The sequence below is a fragment of the Xenopus laevis genome, chromosome 2S (assembly GCF_017654675.1).
Source record: "Xenopus laevis strain J_2021 chromosome 2S, Xenopus_laevis_v10.1, whole genome shotgun sequence".
Lineage (NCBI taxonomy): Eukaryota > Metazoa > Chordata > Amphibia > Anura > Pipidae > Xenopus > Xenopus laevis.
The window spans coordinates 83,219,653-83,242,429 of record NC_054374.1 but is presented as its reverse complement, the minus strand read 5'-3'; the positions used below and the strand labels follow the sequence as shown (position 1 = coordinate 83,242,429).

The window sequence follows — 22,777 nt, the reverse complement described above, 5'->3', positions numbered from 1 at the left end:
ATTGGAGAGGGGAAACATATAAAGAAGTGTAGAAAATGAAAGGCTGATCAGCTAAAATGATCTCAAATGCATTTAAATGGCAATAAAAACCTGAAAGACATGAAAGAAAACAGAAAACTATTATTTGAGTGAATAAAGAATAGTCAAAATGGCAAAGACTCAGCCAGTGATCAGTTTTAGGAAGACCAAACAAGGTCTAAAGTGAGTACTGTTACAATTAGAAGACACCGATGGGAAGCCAAGTTGTTGACAAGAAGCCCCCGCAAAGACACAACATTTTGAGAACTTATGTTGTTCTTTTTGGGGCCACAGACAGTTTGTCAGACTACCTTCTAACACTGAATTCAAGCCACAGTAAACTGTGAAGACAGTGAAACAGTGAACATGGTGGCACAAGCATCCTGATATGCAGATGTTTCTCATACTATGGTGTTGGGCCTATTTATCACATGTCCATGGATCAGTTTCAATACATCAATATACTTGAAGAGGTCATGTTGCCTAATGACGAAGAGGAAATGCCCTTGAAATGGATGTTTCAACAAGACAACGACCCCAAATACACCAGTAAATGAGCAACATCTTGATTCCAGACCAACAAGATTGACGTTGGAGTGGCCAGCCCAATGCCCGGACCTTAATCCAATAGAAAACTTATGAGGTGACATCAAAATGCTGTTTCGGAGGCAAAATCAAGAAATGCAGAAGAATTGCCAGAAGTTGGTGGATTCCATACAACAAAGATGTGCAGCAGTTCTCTGAAACAGTGATTATACAACTAAATAATCAATGATTCAAAGGAAAGCAAAATCTTGAAACATTTTTCAGTTTATACAGTGAGTGTTTGAGATTACAAAGAAGAATGCAGTCACTGCTATTTTTTTTGGAACAGCAGAATATTCCATTTTCTTCACTTTCTGTAAAGGAATAACACAAATTTGTTATATTTTTCTTCCTGTTTTGATTTGGAATAGAATGTGCAGTGTTCCCAATGCATTTGTGTGTATGGAAATAAAAGCTATGATAAGGATTTTGAGCTTCATTCATTTTTTTAAACACTGCTATTATTCTGAAAACAACAGTACACTGTATGCTCCTTCAGGTTAAGATGGTCACCCAGTAGTCAATGTACACTCTGGGTGGCCCTCTAACCACCATGTAAAAGTTGAATGTGCGACTTATAGTAGAAGGCTTTGCAGCCGTGTACAAAGCAAATTGAAGTAAAACCTTCTCTGAATGAAGAATACCCTCTTACACATTCGCTATATATAAAAAAACACTGATAAAGATGCGATTCCTGTGTTACTATATTCTAACCAGTTCTACACCCACTGCTGCTCAAAAGGTAAAAATGCACCATACCTCTTTTAGTCTGTTTGCTATCTCTTTAAGCTGCTTTTCCACATTCAGTGCAGATTTTAAAGCTCTCCAGTGAATTCCATTTTTATGACACCATGCTGCAGGCTTTGGGCTGGTAAAGAAAATAATAGTGACATTATAAGTAAGAGCATTTTCAAATTACAATGTAAAGATATGCTGGAAGTGTTTTTTACGAAATACACCATCAGGTAGGCAAGTGATATCTGCTCCAAAAAGTATTTTCTTGCCACAAGGTGCTTAAAATTGACATCACTGGAAAGGTCATGAAACTAGCAGTGATTTCCCAGACATTAGAAGGCAAACTTGACAAATAATTGATACCCACAATTACCCCATTTTGACTACAATTGCTGCGATAATGGCTGATTTCCCCATGAGACCTCCCTGCTGGGCCTGTATGGAGCCGTTACAACCACTGAGGGCTGAACTCGCCAGACACTTGGAATCCAGAAAAGGTGCTTTATTTGGGGTGGATGGACAAATATTGCAGTTGATGTATATGTGCTGCAGGTCAAAAAGAATATTCATTTTTCTAACCTCAGAGAAGCTCTGAGTAGCTCCTCACTCATAGAAGGCAGGAACACAAAGAATGATGGGAGGAACTGACACCACAAGAGGAAGGGACTAGGAAGAGGGTTTTAGAAACAAGGGAATACAGAGCCTGCCATATAGCTTTGGTCATAAGGTGGCAGCATAATTATGGGTAAGCATAGAAGCATTGACATATACATTTTAACATTAACTACTGGGACAGCACACAGTTGATATTATAATATAGTAAATAAGCTGCATTATTAATATCAATTATTACCAGAATTTGTAACCCATTTTTAAATAAGTATTTTAATGGATCTCTAAGTATTGCTAAGAAGGAACCTCAAGCAAGGAAGTCAGCCAGTGGACTCTTTCTTTCTTGAGGCCATAACTCTTTACAGGCCATTCAGCAAAACTACAGGAAGTTTATCTAGCTTTAGGAACATATATTGAACTTGCTAATGAACTGTACCAACTTTGGTTCCTCTACAATACAGGCCCCCCAGCAGCCACAGGGTTTGCTTTACTTTTTGTTTTGCATCAACAAAATAGATATCCCAGATCTATTATAATGTACTTTGTGAAACAGACACCATATGTAGATACTTACATTAGTGCTCTTATCAGAACTTACCTAGTTTTGCACTGTTCAAATATATAAAGCAGAGTAGCAAAGTCATTGCAGCCACCAGCCAGTTGGGATAACTCTTCATGTCCTTGCCCAGCTTCCTTTTGTTTTTGAGATTCTCCTGAATAGAATATTTCAAAAATAAAGCAGACATTTGGGAGGACACTGCATTGTTCTAACATGTTGGGTTGGGGCAGAAAGAAATGTAGAATCTTTCTCTTACTTGCTATGAATGATTAATGATTCCTAAAATGGATCTCATGCTGTATAATTAATTTATAGCATTAAAAAGAATGACGATCAAACATTCAGGTATAAATACTTGACTTCCCCTACTGCAACAGAAAATGCACTGAATAAAAAGGGCAACCTAATTAATATTTTTGATGTTACATTACATTAAATTGTGGGAGTTTTATACACCTCAGATACATATAGTTTGTGTCATATCCAGTATTTTAAATGGGTACAAACCCAATTTCCCCAAATAGTAAAATCAAAGGACTAGCCTCCATGTGCTGTATGGTCTGATATTGGGGAAAAAAAGCTAATCTAACCCATATATTCTAGAAGATAGTTCACAATATGGTTGCAATACACAAGATACTATTTTGTGTTGGGGGAATATTTAAACTACTGTGTGGGTATCGTTTTTTTCAAAACAACATACAAAAGGGCATCCAGAACATCAACCAAGCATTAACCTACAGGGAGTAGGATCATATATATATATATATACATACATATATATATATATATATATATATATATATATATATATATATATATATATATATATATATATATATATATATATATATATATATATATATATATATATATATATATACACACACACATGCATATAATGTGAAATATCATATACATTTTAACATTATACTCGAATGTTCACTGGTACTACTTTATATTTTATCAAACAACAACAACATTTTTGAATTCAACAATCAGATTTTAGCTTGATCTTTTTTAATAGGATGTCCATATGCTGACCATGCAACCCTATGTGAGCTTTATAGGATAACTTTATAGAGAATATATATTACCAGATTGTATGAACACATGTTCAACTGAAAGCATTGCAGCCACTGGAAGCAGAAGTTCTTGACATCCAAAAGATGTTGCTTTGATAACAGCACAAGCCAGATTGGGAGACAGAGGGAATTCCATTATGAAATGCCCCAGCTTTGTTACGCAGCCAGTTCTTGCGTACAGAACAGGAAAAAATCAGGGGAAAAGTTTAATAAATAAGAAAAATCTATGAAAAAGTACTGTTTAAAGGACAAGGAAAGTCTACTAAAGAGTTATTCACCTTTCACAAGCATACTTCCAGTGCTGTCACATGTGCTTCATTTTAAAAAAAACCAAAACACTGAGTTAACGGATAGAAATACCCATAATTCACCACAGATCCAGGAGCATGAGCAGTTGTTCAAATCAGAAAGCAGTGCATGCAAAAATATTCACAAGTGCACTTTTATGAGAGGACATGAGATGCTGTAATGCACGCAGATCAGGGGTCAGTTTAATAATGGCGCATGCGCATAGCGTTCCACTAGGCCATCTTGATAATGCCGCACGTAGAGAAATGTCAGACATAACAGCCTGACATAGGCACACGACAGAGGGCACAGGATGAATACTACACTGAATTTTGATAAAATAATCTAGCGATCAGTTACAGCAGGAGGGGTTGTTAACACATACTACAGACTAGGTGTAATGACTTTCCTTGCCCTTTAATCAATAAGAAAACATTGCTTTCTTTCTGTGTTTTTGGTATAATAAAATTAGAGTTTTGTGCCAAATCCAGCCTTATTTCTGAATGTAGTTTATTTTAAACACTTGGGGGCAGATTTATTAAGGGTCGAATTGAAAAATCAAAGTCGAATTCAATTTTTTTTATGGTCAAAACTCTCAAATTCGAATTGTGAATAATCCAAACTCAATTTGAATCTTATTTCAAATTCGAATTTGAAGATTTATCAAACCTTTCTCCTTAAAAAATTTGAATTTGACTATTCGCCACCTAAAACCTTCTGAGTTCATGAGGTCCAGTGACCAATTTGAAGATGTTACTAGCCTTAGTGATTCGATTTGAGTTTTCGGTTAGGTAAAATTCGTTGGAGTTTTAGGTATTACATTTTTTTTTTAAATATCCCCCCCCATCGAATTTCGAGTATATTCAAATTTATCAGAGTTATATAAAATTCACATGAATTCAAAATTTGACCTTTGATAAATGTGCCAGGTTACTGTTGTAGGTACCTTAATTGGGAGAATGTTTCCTAAAGTTTTTATAAGAAATGAATTGGAATGTATTCAACAACACTCTACATTACATTAATGTTAATTGCACAGATCTGATTTATAGTAATTAAGACAGGGGAAGTATTTACTAAACCAGACACATCCTTACTTTATTTTCTTACTCGTAGTAGTCTGATCAGGAGTCATTGCTTATTGGGTAACTACACTGGTACGATTTATCACATGTTAATACATCAACCCAAGGTAATTAAATATGCCTTTCAAAGGTATTTAAAAAATGTAAAAAAAAAGTTATTTGAGGGGCTTTGGCAGTGTTCATCTCCACTCATTTCTTCATGATGTTCCCTTCATTAGACACACTTGTTTTGCAGTTATTTTTTATATAAATTATGTTTTAGGATTAGAAAAAGATACTTACCTGTCAATTGCACCACACTGGTAAAGCTTTTTAAGTGCCTCTAAAATGTGTTTTTCTTCAGGGTGATCAAGATAGGGAAATCTACATTTGGCACAGAACATACATACTAACTTTTAGGAATATGGCAGCCGTGAAATTATTCTTTATTGTAAAGCAAGGTTGTACAAACAACAGAATTTCTATTATAAATATGTGATTTGGTATATGCTCATTGACATTTATATAACCTGTCAGACCTGACTGAACTTTGAACCAGGTTCTCTAATTTAATAAGAAGCCCAGATGCCTAGGCTGATGAAAACCATCCCCACTGCATGATACTACCACCACCATACTTCACTATAGATATGGGTCAATCAAATCAAAACTCTCAATACAAAGACAATAAGAATTATGGAGTTCATTGCACTCTTGGCTCTTCTCTCACTTCAGAAATGTGGGCTGTAAATCAGGAATGCCTCACACTCCAGAACAAGCTTGTTCCACCCAAGTGCAAAATCAATCAATACTTGCTCTTAAGTATATTCTAAAATCCATACCAAACCCTTAGACATCCATATTTTTCATTAAATATTTATAAGCTTATTTCATTATACAGCCAGACTCGGTGGGCTATACACATCAGCACACATCATTCTAGGATACTAAAATGGATAACGCAAAATACAGGCAAATATGACACTAGAACCTGTTTCCATTTGCTAAAAAAAAAGAAATGCATGGGAGTAATTTATTAATTTAGGAATGATGCTAAACACAAGGTCAAATCAAAACTGGAGTGTTTTATAACAAAAAGATGAATGTGTTAAAATGAACTAAATAAAGTATCAATATCTGTCCCATTGAGAACCTGATTTTTCTTAAGGCAAAACAAAAGGGCAGGGAATAATGTATAATCTCTTTATGGTAGGCCGCATATATACAATCTTATGAAAAAGTTTGGGAACCCCTCTTAATTCTTTGGAGTTTTGTTTATCATTGGCTGAGCTTTCAAAGTAGTTTTTTTTGGAATGCGGTGTTCTTCTTCCGCCATGCAAAGCGCTTTTTGTTATGACCAAATAACTACATTTTTGTCTCATCAGCCAAAGCACTTTGTTCCAAATGACTGTGGCTTGTCTAAATGAGCTATTGCATACAACAAGCGACTCTGTTTGTGGCGTGAGTGCAGAAAGGGCTTCTTTCTCATCACCCTGCCATACAGATGTTATTTGTGCAAACTGTGCTGAATTGTAGAACGATGTACAGATACACCATCTGCAGCAAGATGTTCTTGCAGGTCTTTGGAGGGGATCTTTGGGTTGTCTGTAACCATTCTCACAATCCTCTGTATATGCCGCTCCAGTATTCTTCTTGGCCTGCCAGACCTGGGTATTACAGCAACTGTGCCTGTGGTCTTCCATTTCCTAATTACATTCCTTACAGTTGAAACTGACAGTTTAAACCTCTGAGGTAGCCTTCCCCTAAACAATGATACTAAACAATCTTTGTTTCAGATCTTTTGAAGGGTTGTTTGAGGATTCCATGCTGTTACTCATCAAAGGAGAGTCAAACAGAAGCACAACTTGCAATTGGCCACCTTAAATATCTTTTCTCATGATTGGACACACCTGCCTATGAAGTTCAAGGGTTAACGAGCTAATCCAACCAATTTGGCGTAGCCAGTAATCAGTATTGTGCAGTTACATGCATTCAAATTAGCAAAATGACAAGGGTACCCAAATTTTTGCACAGCCAGTTTTTCCACATTTGATTTAATTTCATACAACTGAATATTGCTTCTTTGTTCTGAAAACCTCCCAGTACTCAGATGTTCCTGGGAAATGAAAGACATACCACTGTTATCTTTTTTTTGTAAATTATTATGCAGGCTGCATAATTATTATGCAGGCTGAGAGGGGTTCCCAAACTGTTTCATATGACTGACTTTTATTTCAAAGATTTGAAATAAAAATATTGCAGATAAAATTTCAGTATAGAATAATTCATTCAGAATAGGAGAATTGTCAAGGCATCTTTATATTAATAGGAAAGGAGAAAGTCAAAGCAGATATAACTGCAACGTACATTTATTTACACAACATGTGTCAGGTGGAAAAGGGCGTGAAAGAAAAGCCTTGCTGTAAGGTACTTGTGTATGGGAAAGTATCAGCTGAAGAATTTTCAAAGCACTGGATATGGATATTTAAGAATTCTGTCCATATATAAATCGGAAAATCTTCAAAATTGCCCAACAATGTTAATCGTAAGCAACCAATGACCAGTGACATCCATTTGCTGGTACAAAACATCCTTTATGACATTGCCTCAAAAAAAATAAAAAAAAAAACATTCTTGGTCAAAGAATAATATATTTGCAGAAATGTTAACAATGGTCTTACCTAATGACATCATGGATTTCCAGGCACTTCAAGGTCAAAATAACAGAAGCTAGGCTGGTTCTCTTAATATCAGGTATCATATGATCAGGCATACATTTCTCCCAAAATTCCTCACTGTAAATTCTAAAACACTTCCCAGGTGCAGTTCTACCTGCTCTTCCAGCTCTCTGCACAGCTTCACTCCTTTGCCAAAAAAGAAGGAAATTCCACAATAACTTAAAACAACATTTCCCAATTATATTTTTTGTTAAACAAGAACATTGTTTCTGGTGACGTACTTTGAGATTGGAACAATTTCCAGAATATCCAGTCCAGCTCTGGGGTTATAGTTTAACTGCTTCACAAATCCACTGTCTACCACATACCTAGAAGAAAAAAAACCAGTTTATAGACTATCAATCTATATAAAAAGAATAATCAGTCTATAGAAATCATTAAACGTTTCCAACTGCAATAAATTGGACAAAAGGATAAAAACCATTAAAATTATGTTGGACATTAAACATTTTTATGTGCATTTTCCTTCAAATGCATTGTAACTGTTATGGGAACTCCACAATTTTTAATTAACTTTAGTGATGGACATTTATCCTAAAAGGGGCAAGGGTTATATCAAGCTCACCTCTTTGCCCTGACAATCATGTATTGATGTGCAGTTTTAATATATTAATATATGTAGAATAAACATTGTCCCCCCCACCCTTTTAAAGATAGTACCAATGCAAAGTGTGAAAAAAAAACATTTCAAACTAGGTCATACCTTATCCCTTCAATGGTTACAGATGTTGCTGCAATATTTGTGGACAAGACACATTTTCTTATGCCTGCTGGGGGTGCAAGAAATATTCTTTTCTGTTGATCTGGAAAAAAAAAAAAAAACATCAGGCCATTGACAACTGTAGCAGAATATCAATAGCAGGCTGTGAAGTGACCTGCATTGGTGAACAGCAGGAAATGCGACACATGGGGGGAAGATTTATCAAGGGTCGAATTTCGAAGTTAAAAAACTTCGACCTTCGAATTGGGCAAATTCGATAGTTGAAGTTTTCTTTTTGAATTTTTTAGTTTTGATTTTCAAAAAAAACAACTGACTTTTAAACTTAGCCAAATTTTGGCTCTAGGTTCTAGGAGGTCCCCATAGGCTAACATAGCAATTCGGCAGGTTAAAACTGTCGAAGTCGAAGTTTTTTTTATAGAGACAGTACTTCGATTTTTGAATGGTTGAATATTCAAAGTATTTTCAATTCGAATCGAAGTTGAAGTCGAATTTGGCTTATTTGATGGTCGAAGTACCCAAAAAATTCAAAATTCAAAGTTTTTTTAATTCGAAAATTCACTTTGACCCTTAGTAAATGTGCCCCATAATGTACCACCTCAAGGCCACCACAATAAACATGTTGCCCACACATATTATTATGTTGACCCTTATATATCACTTATCCATTGAAAATTAAGTATTGTAAAAGTGATATTAAACACTGCACCTGTACTAAAAAATAAAGTGTGTGTATACTTTGAAAGGTCACAGATTTTATCACTTTCAGACTATCATGTGCATGTATTTTTTTCACTTTCAGACTATCATGTGCATGTATTTTTTTCACTTTCAGACTATCATGTGCATGTATCTCCCTGATTTTATTGACAGAGCTGCATCAAGCCCAACCCATATGAATAACAAAAAAAAGAGATGCAGATAGACAAAACAATGCAGTTAGCCTACAAGTCAGGATAAATGCCCCCAATACATGTCTAGATCATATTACTTAACTGGTTCCTTTATTTTTATGTTATTCATAAATAGGGTAGAAGTTGTTACATGCAGTAACATGGTGCAAATGTGTCCCACAGATAATTAGCTTCATGTTAGATTTTTTTTTAACGATTTTTTATTGGAGCAATTATTGTACAGTGTTAATGTCAAACCATCTCCACATTATTAGAATATCACATTTGCATTGTTATAGACATTTTTCAACTCTTCAAGACATTTAAAGCATTATGGTTTTAATGTACATATTCTTTATATCACGTCTCTCTGCTATCGATATTATTCAGTCTTTGAAGTATTACAGGAGATGGAGTATGTACATTTTAGTCCATGTAATCTATGTTTTTAGCTTTTTAACCATTAACTTTATAACATAATGTTAAATAAAATGGTTATTTTAAACATTCTCTGTCTTTATATAATAAGGACTTTAATAGGGTTCTATCGGAAGGCCTATTTATCTAGTTTTCTAAATATTTACTGCTTATTTCCACTTATAAGTTTATCGGTGGGTCACCACTTATGGTCCGTAGTATGTACCAATCTGTGGATTGAAAGCAGGCATTGAGTCTGGTGTTCACGGATTGTGGTACAAAAAACGTTTGCGTCTTTATTTAAGGAAACCTCTACCCAGTCCATATAGAACACCCTGACTCGTTTCTCCAATTAATAACAAAGTGGTTGTTCACCTTCCAAACACTTTTTCCAGTTCAATTGTTTTTAGATTGTTCCCCAGAAATAACGACTTTTTTCATTTACTTTCCATTTTTTATTTTTTACAGTTTTTTCAAAATCTAAGTTTAAAGTTTAATATCCCTGTCTCTGGTGTTTGAGGCTGGCAGCTCAGCAATTCAGGTGCAGACTCTAAACTGTTTAAATTTTGCAAAATTTAGCTGATATATTTCTCATCTCTGGAGTATCAGCAACTATTGTATCAATTCTAACTGCTTTTAATGAAACCCAGATATTCTGCTGAGCAGTGACAAAGATAAGAAATGTATCAACTAAATGTATCAATTTAGAACAGTTTACAGGGTCAGCAACCCCCCCCCCCCCAGAGCTGCTTTAGAAGGTGAAAAATTTAACTTTACTCTTCAATATTAGAACAATGGTCACACATAGAAAATAGAAAGTAATTGGAAAAGGTCTTTATTTCTGGTAAGCTATCTGAAACCAACTGAACTGAAAAGAAGTGTTTGAAGGGGAACAACCCCTTTAATATTAGATTTTAACTTTAATCCCACCTTCTTACAGAAGTATAATGCTTGCCACATCCTGCTATTCAGGTGAATTCTTAAGAAAAATTCGGAGGAAAAATGACTCCGTTGTGGGTTATAAAAATGGCTATTGGCATCTGAAAAATTGCACTTTGCTAATTGGTTGCTACTCGTCCCAGACAAACCTATGACTGTAAGTACATTATTTCATAATTTCTGTGAAGGCTTTGGCCTTAGTCTTATTACTTACCTGTTGGCATAGACCCATATAGTGGTAGAATTAGCAGGCCTTCGACAGAACGGTCATACAAATCATGCCGATAGTCAATTGCCTCAGCTTTTTTGAACAGTAAATTGCATGCTCTCTCTATTTCAGCCTGGCCTGAAGTGAAATTTGAAAGGTAGATAAAAACTTGTGGCACAATTGTGAAAAAGAATAAGAGGCTATAAACCAGAGAGTAATATACTCCCACAAGGGAGGAACAACGCTACAGTGATAAGACACAGTCTAAAGGCAATTTAAAGTGAAAATTGGTGGGGGGGTTTTTCTAAATAATTTTAGCTATTTCCATAACTATGGCAGGGTTGGCAGCTATGACCATGTTTTAATATTTTAAATAAAAGGGGGCAATTAAATGTTACCTCTTGAACCTAACGCTGGACGTAAAAAGAAGCAGGAAGAGTATCAGAGTGCAGATATTTATTTGATATAAAGATGTGTTTTTCCCTCAATAGACCTTTGCACCACTTTATGATACATGTAAGAATCCTAGTGGTTATTACACTTTGGCCATTTAATGCCTTACCGTCCTTACGGTTAATCATTTCATTAGGGCCATCTTACCTGTTAACTAGGTTATAGAATAAAAGTTCAAAGGAAGAATTAGTGCAAGTGCATTCATTCACATGCTTTGAATAATGCACATATAGTAATTTTGCCTGACTCTAGCCTTTTTACTTTGAGCTTCCTGTTTGTGAACACACAGTTAGGAGTACAAAGGACAGTGTGGCCATTTGGTTGTGGTTAGAGTTAAATGGCAAAATTCCCCTTCCCAGGATAACCACCCTTACAAAAATCTCCTATAGGGCAATTGATTTATTTTGCCTGAACAGTTACTACGTGTGATAACTCCACATTACCTATTTTTAGATAAGTCTGTTTATGCATGTGTTAACAATATTATTTATAGGAATGCATACTATATCTGTCCCATGACAGACCTGCAGAAAAACATGGTTATTAAGTATCAGTACCACTAAGCATCACAATTCATTCCTTGAAACAGAGCTAGATAATATGATGGCACAGTAATAAAAACATGCAAAAGTATGAGAACTGAAAAAGTAAGTGACTGCTGCACGTAGATGGAGATGGCTCACTTTATTATAGAATTTTTTACCTGTAAGAAATACCAGAATATCACCTTCAGTCTCATTTAAGTGGGTCTGTAGAGTAACTTTCACTGTCTGCAGTAAAGAAGCAAAAATTACTTATTAATAAAATACAGCAATTCTAACACACTATTTATCCAAAAGGTTCATATAGCAAAGACTACAATCAATCTACATTATTGAGCATTATTGAGTATTAACTGATGTCCTTGAAAGCTGCAGAGCCGGGTTTGAAAAAAAAAAAAAAAGGCATACTTTTACAGGAGGAGTAACTTGAGAACCCAGCAGTACAGGAATCAGTAAGAGTCCTAAACTGAACCCATTCAATCACTGCATGGCTGAAAATACCCTAGCAAATAATTGATTTTTGGGACTGTGCTTCTAATTTAAAATCTCTGTTACAGGTACTTTAAGGGCAGAGACATGCTGCTATTTAGGGAAATTAGTCGCCCATCGACAAATCGCTTCTTCTTCTGGCGACTAATCTCCCCAAACTGCCTTTCCGCCGGATAGAATGTAAATCGCCAGCGGGATGGCACTCAGATCGCTTCAGCTTTCCGATGTCGCCCGAAGTTGCCTCGAGGAGCAACTTCGGAAATCGAAGCGTTCCAAGTGCCATTCCGCCAGCGATTTACATTCTAGCCGGCGGGAAGGCAGTTCGGGGAGATTAGTCGCCCAAAGAAGAAGCGATGTGACGCTGCCCTAATAGACAAGCAAGAGATAACATAAAAGCAACAAAAAAATGCCAGGCTGTATTAAAGCATTTACTTCTACAGTTGAGTACACTATTTTCCAGCCCCAAGGGTATAAAATGAAATAGAAGGGGAAAAAAAAGTCCTTTCACAGGAACATAGAATGAAATGATCACTAAATTAAGGATCCTGTTTACCTTTAAGCTTAACTTAAATCAGTGTTGGCGTCTCACATTTTTCGGTATCTGTTTTGCTTCCATTAACCTCTTATTGCCTGAAGCTATGGAAAATCCCCCACCAATTTTGGTGTCTCTTAATAAATTGGAGGATGTAAATATAAGAGCCGTGGTAAAAAAGCAGTAAGTACTTATTTGTACAGGGCTTTTTCAATATTATTTTCCTCTGACAGGCATTCACATAAAATACCAAAGCTGAATGTATATATAGAACATTCCTTGCATGTATGTATGCAAAGAACTGCCAAATAATTAGGCATTTAAGGCCCATTATATTTTACTCAAAGATCTGCAGGTCTGTGTTTTTTCCAGTAAAAATAAAATATACAGAAGTACCTCTACGTACACATATGAAAACAGACTCACCTCTGTAACATATGCTGTACTGTCTTTGTCCCTGGGGCCAATAAGATTAAGGAATCGCTCCTTAATTGGAAAAAGTTTTCCTGGGATGGTTACAACAGGGCAATTTCCAAAAAACAAAGAGAGTTTTTGAGTTTCCAAAGTAGCAGACATTACAATAACTGTCAGAGGGTACTTTCTCCTTTTGCGGCTTCCTAGCTGGAATTGCTTCTTCAGCAAACCAAACAAGATATCCTTTGCAACAAAAAAGGAAAATTGGAAAGTAAATATAAAGTCATATCAGCACTAGTCTTGGTAGAGATCCAGTCAATTACTGGGTTTAAGTAGGGACTTACTACATATGTCAGGCAGGAGATTTGAATCATCTGAAGTAATTTTGTAAATTTCTCCTTTGAGTTTAAGGGCGAAGACATGCGTGGTGACTCATCTCCATGTCATTTCAAAAAAAGTGATTTGCGGCAACTTAGCCACTGTAGGTTATTGCACGAGTTGCCACCAAGATGATTTGCAGTATGGCAAGTAGTGGTCGCAATTTGTTTCTAAAGTTGCAGATGCCACGTGTGTCTTCGCCTGAAGAGCTTGTCTACTCTGGTAAAATTTCTCATTTGTGCAGGAAGGGGGCAAAATACCCCCTTGTTTAACATGAGTTCAATACATAGGACTTGTGCTGAACATACTTTTTGTCTACAGTTAATCACAAAAAATATTGATTATGTTTCATAAGTTACACAGGGCAAACAAGGAAATTGAAGCTATTTTGGGTTTGCTCCTTGCAAGGTAGATAACTCATATAAACTGCTTCTCTTCTGCCCTTGTTGCCTCTAGGTAAACAAAAGTCCATTTTGCAGGTGGATTATCCATGCATTAGTATTGCAATTATCTTCCCTGCAAGAACCAATCATGCAGCAGCTTCAGTTTCCCTGTTTAGTTCAAGAAATGACAAAAACAATACATTTTTCATGACTGAAGGGGCAGTATACCACTTAGTTCAATAATTAGGAATTGTTCATACTTTTTTTTCCTATTAGTTTAATGACAACAAAGGGTGAAAGGAGAGCAATGTATACTGGTAGTCTAATGATCTACCTTGCAAGAACGAAACATGGAGTAGGTTTAATCTACCTGTTTAGCTTACAAAATTACAAAAAACTTAAAAGTTTAGTGATTAAAAAAATGGGCAAAATGTTTGTTCCACACAAGCATGATTCACTGAACCTAATTTGAACCTCATAACATTTGAAGCAAAGGGTATATTCCCATGAAATACAGTGAAAAACAATTCAAAGCCTGAATTTAAGGCAAGGGCAAACATGGTGTTTTTATGTTGCGCTTTTAAAAACATCAATGTTAGTGTAAATACACTCTAAATGTAGCTCTATCGGCTAAAATGGAATACGGGGAAACTTCCAAAGCTGACCAGCTAATAAATACCATTCTTTGAGTTTTCCATTCAAAGCCGCCAATACGCCAGTAAAATTCCATACCCATACAACAGAATATGATCTGCAGTGTAGCAGATATACTTGTCTGAAATACGACGCATTTTCCAGTATGATAGCAAAATTGTCACTAGGTGCCATATTTACATCATTCCATAATGACGCTGCACAATGATGTAATTAAAGGGGTTGTTGAACTTCCAAAACTCTTTTCAGTTGAGTTGTTTTCAGATTATTCACCAGAAACAAAGGGCAGATTCCCTAAAGCGCGAAGTGACTAACGCTAGCGAAAATTTGCCAGCGTGACGTATTTTCGGAACTTCGCCGATTCCTCAACAGGCGCAGGCGTCACAAAAATAAATAAATCAGCAGTCTTCTGAGAAGCCCCTTCTATAAGTGAACCCCTCCCTTCCCACAAGACATAGCAGAGGGAGACACCTTAACAGCCCAGCTTTTGGTGTGTCAGTCATATAGCCAGCATTCCAAAAATACAGTATCTATGACCCCCAAGTACACATTAACTGAAGTTTTCACCCTAAAAGACCTTCAAGCTGGGCATTCAGGTGTATTTAGGAGAGTGAATGTCCATTCTCACCCTGACTGGCCTTCATGGAGACCCCTGCAACTGCTACAATTTACCTAAGTGACACATGAGGCCAGAGTGAACAGTGTACTAAGGATTTTTAATTCCCCAGTTCTTCTGGCACCTCCAAGATATGTTATACTGCTTAGGATGGCTTGCATGTCCAGTTACAATCTTGGAACAAATTTCCCATCTTTCAATGAGAACTTCTCAACCACAGCAAATACATCTGTATACAGCAAATACGTCTTTTGGCTCCCTAAAATATCCCTACCTTTTAAATTCATATTTTCTCCTTACAATCTATTAATTGTCATGCATACTTGACAAAATGTTAAATTGTAAAGGTGAGAGATTTTAACTTCCAGCCCAGATAATTGCACACCCAATCATGCCATGGATAAGCTTGCTGGGACTGGCAAATTGGGACCACTTAATAAGTGTGGTAACATTTGATATATATTTACATAAAATGATACAATCTTTTAACAAGAGACCCCACAGCCATTCCATCCCTAGAAACCAGTACCCAGAGGGTGAAACTTTTTTCTATACACTGGCAACCCCCATAGATCCACTGCAGGATTTTACAGCAAGAGTGTAGCAGCATGCTGGGGGGCCTATTTCTTCTATATAGACATATGTATGGAGGTGTACTTTTACATTCTTACTAATACCTACTCCAACTAATCCAACTTGTTCTGCAACAACAACAAACAAACCCTTTTAAATATTTCCAAAATAACAAGTGAATTTGTTTTGTGCAAATAAAAGGCCTTGCTGCTAAAGCAGTTTGTCTAGATACCAAAAACTGCACATATGAGGGCCCAGCAACCTAGGGGTGCCCAAGGCGGAGCTTAATATTGGTTTGATTAGACTGATTTGCAGGCAGCCAAATGCTTGTCAGATTTCTCAGAGTACACTTGTGACAATAGGGAATCACTGCAAAAGCCAAAGGGAATTAATTTAAATGATAATTGTAATATCACTCATTAGCAGTCTTTCAAAAACAGAAATACTGTGTCAGGCTGCAAGTGCATTGGAGAATGGATCGTTCAGCACTGATAAACAAAAATGTGTACAGTTTACTCACCGTACTTAAGCTTCGTTCATGAGCTTCGTCTAATACAATTGTACTGTATTTCGTTAGATCAGGATCAGCCAGCGTATTTCTTAGCAAACATCCATCAGTCATGTATTTAATCACAGTCCTCTAGGAGGAAAAACATTTCAAACCCATCAAAATGTGTCAATAGGCTGGTAACAACAGACTGCACACCAATCGCCATTACTGTCAGTTTTGTCCATTGAAAGGGAGATTTATTCACTACACAATGTTTTTATAATAAAACGGTCATGCCATAACTATATGTCTTATCAGCAAGCTAGGTCCCTTACAAATAACTTGGGGGGCTGATGCAGCCTGTGAGATTCCAGGTGGGTGTCCCCAATCTCTGTTATAACATAGTACTACTAAACATATTTGATGCTGTAATCTTGGCATAACCTAACATCTCAATTATCCAAATGGAAATTCTGACATAAATGTCAATGATGTGGCATGTGCCATCAAAGCATTGCCTTATTCAGTCCCAGGATAAGTTTTTGCAATCTTGGAATATGCAATAGTAAAGAAAATAGCCATAATCCCTGACTAATAACAACAGCTGCCAGATCCAGGCAACACTACATTCAATGGAGAGGTACTGTTCTTTCAACTTTATTGTGAAGTGCAAAGACCTGTATGTATGGGCACTATAAGTCCTGGTCAGGGTGCAAAGTGTGAGAAACACAGCAGCTTGCACTTCTTTTTTGCACTTTGCATTATGCCTGTGATTTGTAAATGAGCCCTGACGTAGTACTGTTAAAAGTTATGCTATGCACCTTAATTATAAATATACAATGAAGAAAAATGTAATAAAACATACATAATGGAACAATTTTGTCGAAAGTACTATCACAAGTAGTGATGGGCAAATCTGACCCGTTTTGCGTTGCTGAAAATTCACAAAACTGCGAAAAATTTGCATTGAAGTCTAAGGGCGGCAATTTTTTTCACCCATTGGAGTCTATGGGGTCTTTTTCGCTGTGAAACCTGGCGAAACATTTCACTCATCACTAATCACAAGTTAATAGAAGACTGCTGATTCACTTAAAGAATAAGATCGCCTCAAATTTATCTTTTTTGATATTATAAACCAGCATATTCTAAGCAATTTTTCTATGGGTCTTCACTAATTATCTTGCTGGCTATTTATGTTATTAGTTACAATTTTTTGTACATTTGCACAAATTTGCTGCTAAATCTGGGTTTCTCACAGAAAAAAGTAAAAAAGAAGCTGCTATAAGGGGAGAAGGGTGTTTTTCTTGTTGTGGTTCTCCCAAAAAAACATGGATGTGTGCGTTATATACCTCACACTAATTCCCCAGTCACAATATGTTGGGTATTGAATATCACTTTTGTGAGATATGAATAGTAATTAAAATATATAATGTTTTTCAATAATTCATACCTCTGATGTACAGTCATCGAAACGAACTTGGTAACCAACCGTGCTTCCCAGAGAACAATTCATTTCTTCAGCTACTCTTTGTGCCACGGATATAGTAGCCACACGGCGTGGCTGAGTGACACCAATCATTCCATTCTTTCCAAATCCTAAACAAATAATGACTTTTATATTGGATGTTTATGTTTAACTATACAACAAGGCCTCTTTAAATATTTAGGTATTTGTATGATCTTTGCGTGTTAAAAAAAAACAGCAATTTTAAACAAAATACAACTTATTTTACAGTTTTAAGGAATTTCATAAGCCTATATGCTTTAAAATTAAGTATAGAGGCCACCATCCCAATTATTAAATGGGCCTGTTATTTTTTTTTTCTACATATTTCTCCACCTCACCAGGCAAAATGAGAATGAAAAAGATCAAAATCAGGGCCTCTAGATTAGGTAAAGAAATAATAACACTAGGCAAATGAAATAGGGCTAAATGGTGGATTATAGATAAGCAATGTGGAACATTATGTAACACGTTTTTGGACTATATAGGTCAACAGGGTTAACAACCAGCTAGTATACTAGAGCATGGGTTACACTGGACTCTAAAACTTAAGGCGGAGCCTTCTCAAAGTGGAAAAAATTAAGGAGCGGTGTAGGTTACTGTGCTTTAACCACAAAAAAATGGGTGCCAAGAGGTTCTTGCAGTCAAACAGGACAATCTTTTATTTGTCAGAGACAAATGATTCACAGGTTTTGTACTTACAAGCCCCAGAGGCCCCAGAAGATAATCATGACCTGGCTACAACATGTCCCTCAGAAACAGCACAGTGGAACTCCCTGAGGCGATAGCGTAACGCCTGGATGGATACACCTTCTCAGCACCGTGACCTGGATACTCACGCGTTGGATCAGGGAACTCGCTAGCCCTAATTCCCTATTAGGCTGCGTCCCTATACTACAGGCCAGTCTTGCCTGAGGGGAGAGCTACCTCCTTGCTATCCCCTCCTAGTTAGAGCCAAGCTGCTCTTGCTACTTAACCTACCTATCTTATTCTCCTAGAGAGTACTATTACAGGTAGTATACTATCTCTAGCTGGCCTCAATTCACGGGGTCCCTGCTCCCTGACTTATCTCTCTCTAGAGGTACTGGTCCCTCTAGGGCAATTTGGCTTTACTGGGACTTGGTGTACCCAGGCCCAATGGAAACATCCAGCTGGGTCAGACACCAGGAGCCAAAGAGGAAGATCTCACTCACTATACAAAAGTGTGACAGGAAGTGGTCACAACACCTCCTAGCCAATAACTGGGATATGTAAATTACAAATAGCTACATGGGCATCTACCCAGCAACTAGGGAGATCAGGATTTAAAGCCCTAGGGGCACATTAACCCTATGGGCCCCTACAATTATATTCTACAGAACTAATCTGCCATGTAAACTGGCCTTTTCTCTTTGAATGGCTGTCCAGACAGCTACACTTATTACTGGTTCTTTAAAATGATCCATTATTCACTCAATACATTCCACAGAAATGATAAACATGCACAGAATAAGAACTGGCTGTCATTGTCTCCACACTTAAATTCAAATGAATGGGTTACAGGATTTCAAGAACAGATTCTTTTTGCATTTACTTGACTCATATGTGCTCCATACTGTTACCTCCTACTTTAGACAAATTAAATGTAAAAACTGTAGAAAAATAACCAAATATAATGTGTTACCAGCTTTGTACAAATATTGTGGCAGTTGTGTTGTCTTCCCACTCCCGGTGTCACCCATCACAATAAGGAATGAATTATCTTTGGCAGCCCTAACAAGCTCATCCTTCCATTTGTGAATTGGAAGTATAGGATTATAGAAAGATTCATTGTCTTCCCTTCTGCGTGATCTTACACTCTTTTCCATGATAGTCTAAATGCCAGGTTCTGAAAAATCACAAACAATGAAATGCATTTTAGTTTTATAGATACATGAGAAATCTTCAGTACTCTAAAACAGTTCAGACAGGGCCAATTGAAGGCTTTTATGGGCCCTTTCAACCTGCACACACACAACTCATCCCCCATATAACTGCCATACAATTGTAGTTATATACAAAATATTAAAGGACAACTATACCCTTAAAATGAATACTTAACAGATTTTACCTACAGCCATTTCATAATGGAATATGTGCTCCCCCAGACCACCTGACAAAAAATAATGAAGTTCTAACTGTAACAAGTCGTATTTAGAAGACGTACTGATAAAATATTTAGTGATTAGAAAAAAAAGGGTCTCAATTAAGAATATGAGGAAGTTAAAACAAGTGGAAAAAGCAAGCATTTACCGCAGGGATAAACTTCCATGTATGCACACTAAACTAAATAATTGGCCCCATATTATTACCAGTCACCCTCCATCCTCACTCAAGATTCCTGCAATTAGACAACAATACTTTAGGCAAACTAATTAGCCAAGGCCCAAGATAGAGACATAAGGGCTTAGGGTGGTGATTGGAAAACATAACTATTCTTATTTTGGCAGTTTAGGCAATATACATAGTTTATAAAGCATTCCCATCAGGCCCTAGAGGGCCATTGACTCACAGTTCTCTGCAGTTCTCAGTTTAAATCTTCCCTGTCACACAGAGCTCTCTGTTTCTACTTTCTGCTCCATTGGCCAGCAGCAATGTCAATCAGTTCCCCCCACACACTCTCCATTGATACAATAATGTCCTACCTTCCGTTCCGTAACACTACGCTTGCGGCGTGATAAATGGACAGCACGAAAAAAAACACACACAAGAAAACTGTTGATAATAGAAAAGGTACATTATGCACATGGCAACACATCCCGTGCAGAATAAGCACCAAGTAAAAAACAATATACAGACCTAACAGGACTTCCTGGCGTTGATAAGTTTTTTGGCCACTAGCAGCTGCCGTAGTGGAACACGTGAGCTCATTCCAGCTTCGATTAGTATATACATTGCGCCCTCTTGTGTTTAATTAAAATAACACCGTGTAAAGCGATGGGCACTTGGTGGTTTCATGCTGCAGTTATAAAGGTCATTCGTGGCTTCCGTGTCCTGGTAACAGGGTGGCCAAGATTTAAAAGGAACACGTGGAAACGCTATGGATAAATGATAGGATGACCGAGTCTTTAATTCTCTAGCTACAGCTGCAAGATGGTCGCTTATTATTCAGCAGCCACACCTGGTTTATTGTCTTAGATCAGGGGTTCCCAATTTTTTTATTTTTTTTTGGAACATTGAGCCATATTCAAACGTAAAGCAAAGCATGAAAAAAGTTTGTGGGGTGCCAAATAGTATTACATTAGTAGAGCTTCATGCATATTCATTAATTGTTATCCAACATTTTCTTAATTTGTACCATCTCTTCACTTCTGTTATACCGCTGTATATTTTCACTGACTTTCCAGAAATGGTCAAGTGTATTCCTGTTCCCCACACCTTGCATCCTTGTGCCCCTGCCCCACACCTTACATCCTTGTGCCCCACACCTTGCATCCCTGTGCCCCACACCTTGCACCCCTTTCCCCCACACCTTGCATTCTTGTGCCCCTGCCCCACACCTTACATCAATGTGCCCCACATCTTGCATGCCTGTGCCCCACACCTTGCACCCCTGTTCCCCACACCTTGCATCCTTGTGCCCCACACCTTGCATCCCTGTTCCTTGCACCCCTGTGCCCCACACCTTACATCCCTGTGCCCCACACCTTGCACCCCTTTCCCCCACACCTTGCACCCCTGTGCCCCACACTTTACATCCCTGTGCCCCACACCTTGCACCCCTTTCCCCCACACCTTGCATTCTTGTGCCCCTGCCCCACACCTTACATCAATGTGCCCCACATCTTGCATGCCTGTGCCCCACACCTTGCACCCCTGTTCCCCACACCTTGCATTCTTGTGCCCCACACCTTGCATCCCTGTTACTTGCACCCCTGTGCCCCACGCCTTACATCCCTGTGCCCCACGCCTTACATCCCTGTGCCCCACACCTTGCATTCTTGTGCCCTTGCCCCACACCTTACATCAATGTACCCCACATCTTGCATGCCTGTGCCCCACACCTTGCATCCATGTGCCCCACACCTTGCACCCCTGTGCTCCATACCTTGCTGAAAATGTCTGAAAATTAATTAAAATAATCGGCACCTGCACTTAAATACATTTGTAACAATTTAAGATAAGCAAAAATACAATTGTAACTATTTAAGAACTAGACTAGTAGTTTAAAGGGCAATTTCACCTTCATTAGCAAAATTGTAATAACACACAAAACTCCCAGAAATGTGTTCAAACTTTCATACCTTCAAAATTTTGTAAACTGGACATGCAATTAAGGGGTGTGACCATAAAATAGGAGTGGCCAAAAAATTCACCACGCTATGTGTGCCAGATCTTTTTATGCCGCTTTACATTTTTTTTACATTTTGGAAGATATGTCATTACAATACTTCCACAAATGTATTTATTAATACAAAGGGAAGGATGTTCCTGCCCAATAGAGCTTACAGTGTAAGACACAGAAATAAATAAGAGGGTAAATAAGAAAGTGCTGCAATTTACAGTGGTGAGGCCATGTAAATGCTGAAATTGAAACAGGTACTACAGTATGTCAGTGGTAAAATTGGTCAAATGTAAAAGGGTAGTTCCCCTTTAAAATAAGCTCAGAATGTTATAGAATGGCCAATTCTAAGCACCTTTTCAATTGGACTTATTTTTTACATTTTTTATTTATTTTTAATTATTTGCCTTCTTCTGGCTCTTTTCAGCTTTCAAATGAGGGTCACTCACCCCATCTAAAACAAATGCTCTGTAAGGCTACACATTTATTGTTATTGCTACTTTTTATTACTCGTCTATCTATTCTGAACCTCTCCTATTCATATTCTAGTCTCTTTTTCAAATCAGTCCATGGTTTCTAGGGTAATTTGG

The 22,777-nt window shown here is 37.3% G+C and overlaps 1 protein-coding gene across 5 annotated transcripts in view; it reads right to left on the bottom strand.

Moving 5' to 3' along the window:
* dhx40.S (DEAH-box helicase 40 S homeolog) overlaps window positions 1-21,275 on the bottom strand; it is a 36,837-nt gene extending 15,562 nt beyond the window's left edge. For 2 of the 5 annotated variants that reach the window (XM_018249598.2, XM_018249604.2), the window contains exons 1-14: window positions 20,551-20,698; window positions 19,551-19,754; window positions 17,834-17,979; window positions 16,414-16,533; window positions 13,302-13,532; window positions 12,016-12,082; window positions 10,866-10,997; window positions 8,388-8,487; window positions 7,906-7,992; window positions 7,628-7,810; window positions 5,250-5,330; window positions 3,607-3,764; window positions 2,549-2,663; window positions 1,363-1,471 (exon numbers count right to left, since the gene is read on the bottom strand). In XM_018249598.2, coding sequence (XP_018105087.1) covers window positions 1,363-1,471; window positions 2,549-2,663; window positions 3,607-3,764; window positions 5,250-5,330; window positions 7,628-7,810; window positions 7,906-7,992; window positions 8,388-8,487; window positions 10,866-10,997; window positions 12,016-12,082; window positions 13,302-13,532; window positions 16,414-16,533; window positions 17,834-17,979; window positions 19,551-19,734 — 1,713 coding nt within the window. In that variant the 5' untranslated portion in view covers window positions 19,735-19,754; window positions 20,551-20,698. The other 3 variants (XM_018249599.2, XM_018249601.2, XM_018249600.2) reach the window with 3 other exon arrangements.
* Window positions 21,276-22,777: the final 1,502 nt, after the last annotated feature.